At 42.7% G+C, this 749-nt stretch overlaps 1 protein-coding gene across 1 annotated transcript in view; it reads left to right on the top strand.

The window, feature by feature from the left end:
• The first annotated feature begins 636 nt into the window (after positions 1-636).
• LOC107723808 (uncharacterized) overlaps positions 637-749 on the top strand; it is a 1914-nt gene continuing 1801 nt past the window's right edge. The window contains exon 1 of the mRNA XM_016532508.1: positions 637-749. This exon is cut by the window's right edge and continues 530 nt beyond it. Coding sequence (XP_016387994.1) covers positions 637-749 — 113 coding nt within the window.

The raw sequence follows: 749 nt of genomic DNA, 5'->3' as shown, positions 1-749 counted from the left end.
AGAAATCATAAAGCAGAGAACTTTAGCAATTGAACAGGTATTTGTGAAACTTGAGAACGTCGGTTCAAAATTGTCTTCCATTTACCTTCCACTCTCTTGTGAACCCCTACCCAGCCAAGTCTAAAGCAGGTCAACGAGAAGGTAGGCGTCGGAAAAATTTTAAACACACCCGAAGAAAACTCTAATTAGTTTATGGTGTCAATCTTGCCATTGAGAGACCAATGCTGTCATTGCTGTTGTTTTCCTTCACCCCGGAGGAAATTTTGATAGCAATCACAGTTTTATTATAAAAAATAATAATCCCCATTTACAATCCTCTGTCCAGAAGCATCCAGTTATTACCTTGTTCTTTGCTCTGTTGGTGTTCTTCTTTTCTTCCTCTGTTCTCTAGCTGTGCTACCTGTGTGTGTGCTCAATAATTTTCTCCACAGAGACTACAAATTAGAAGCACGCCCACCAGAGGATCACAGTCGCAGAGAACCACACTCACCTGCTCATTACACACTCAACATCAGCACACACTTTACATTGCACATTTACACCCCTGTTTTGCTTGTTTGTATTGTTTCGTTTTTTTTTGTCCTCTTCAAGGTCTGTGTCAGTCTCTGTTCTAGATCTCCCTCACCGCGTCAAAACATGTCTTGCACAACAGACCCTGTTGGCCACTGGGAGGACCTTGAGACATGGCTAAGTGTTGCAACAGACAGCCTCCTCCCTAAGGCTGCTGAAACACTGAAGCATCAGACACA

The sequence above is a fragment of the Sinocyclocheilus rhinocerous genome, unplaced genomic scaffold, assembly GCF_001515625.1.
Source record: "Sinocyclocheilus rhinocerous isolate Xijiao unplaced genomic scaffold, SAMN03320098_v1.1 scaffold763, whole genome shotgun sequence".
Taxonomy (NCBI): domain Eukaryota; kingdom Metazoa; phylum Chordata; class Actinopteri; order Cypriniformes; family Cyprinidae; genus Sinocyclocheilus; species Sinocyclocheilus rhinocerous.
This window is presented reverse-complemented; position numbering and strand designations above follow the sequence as displayed.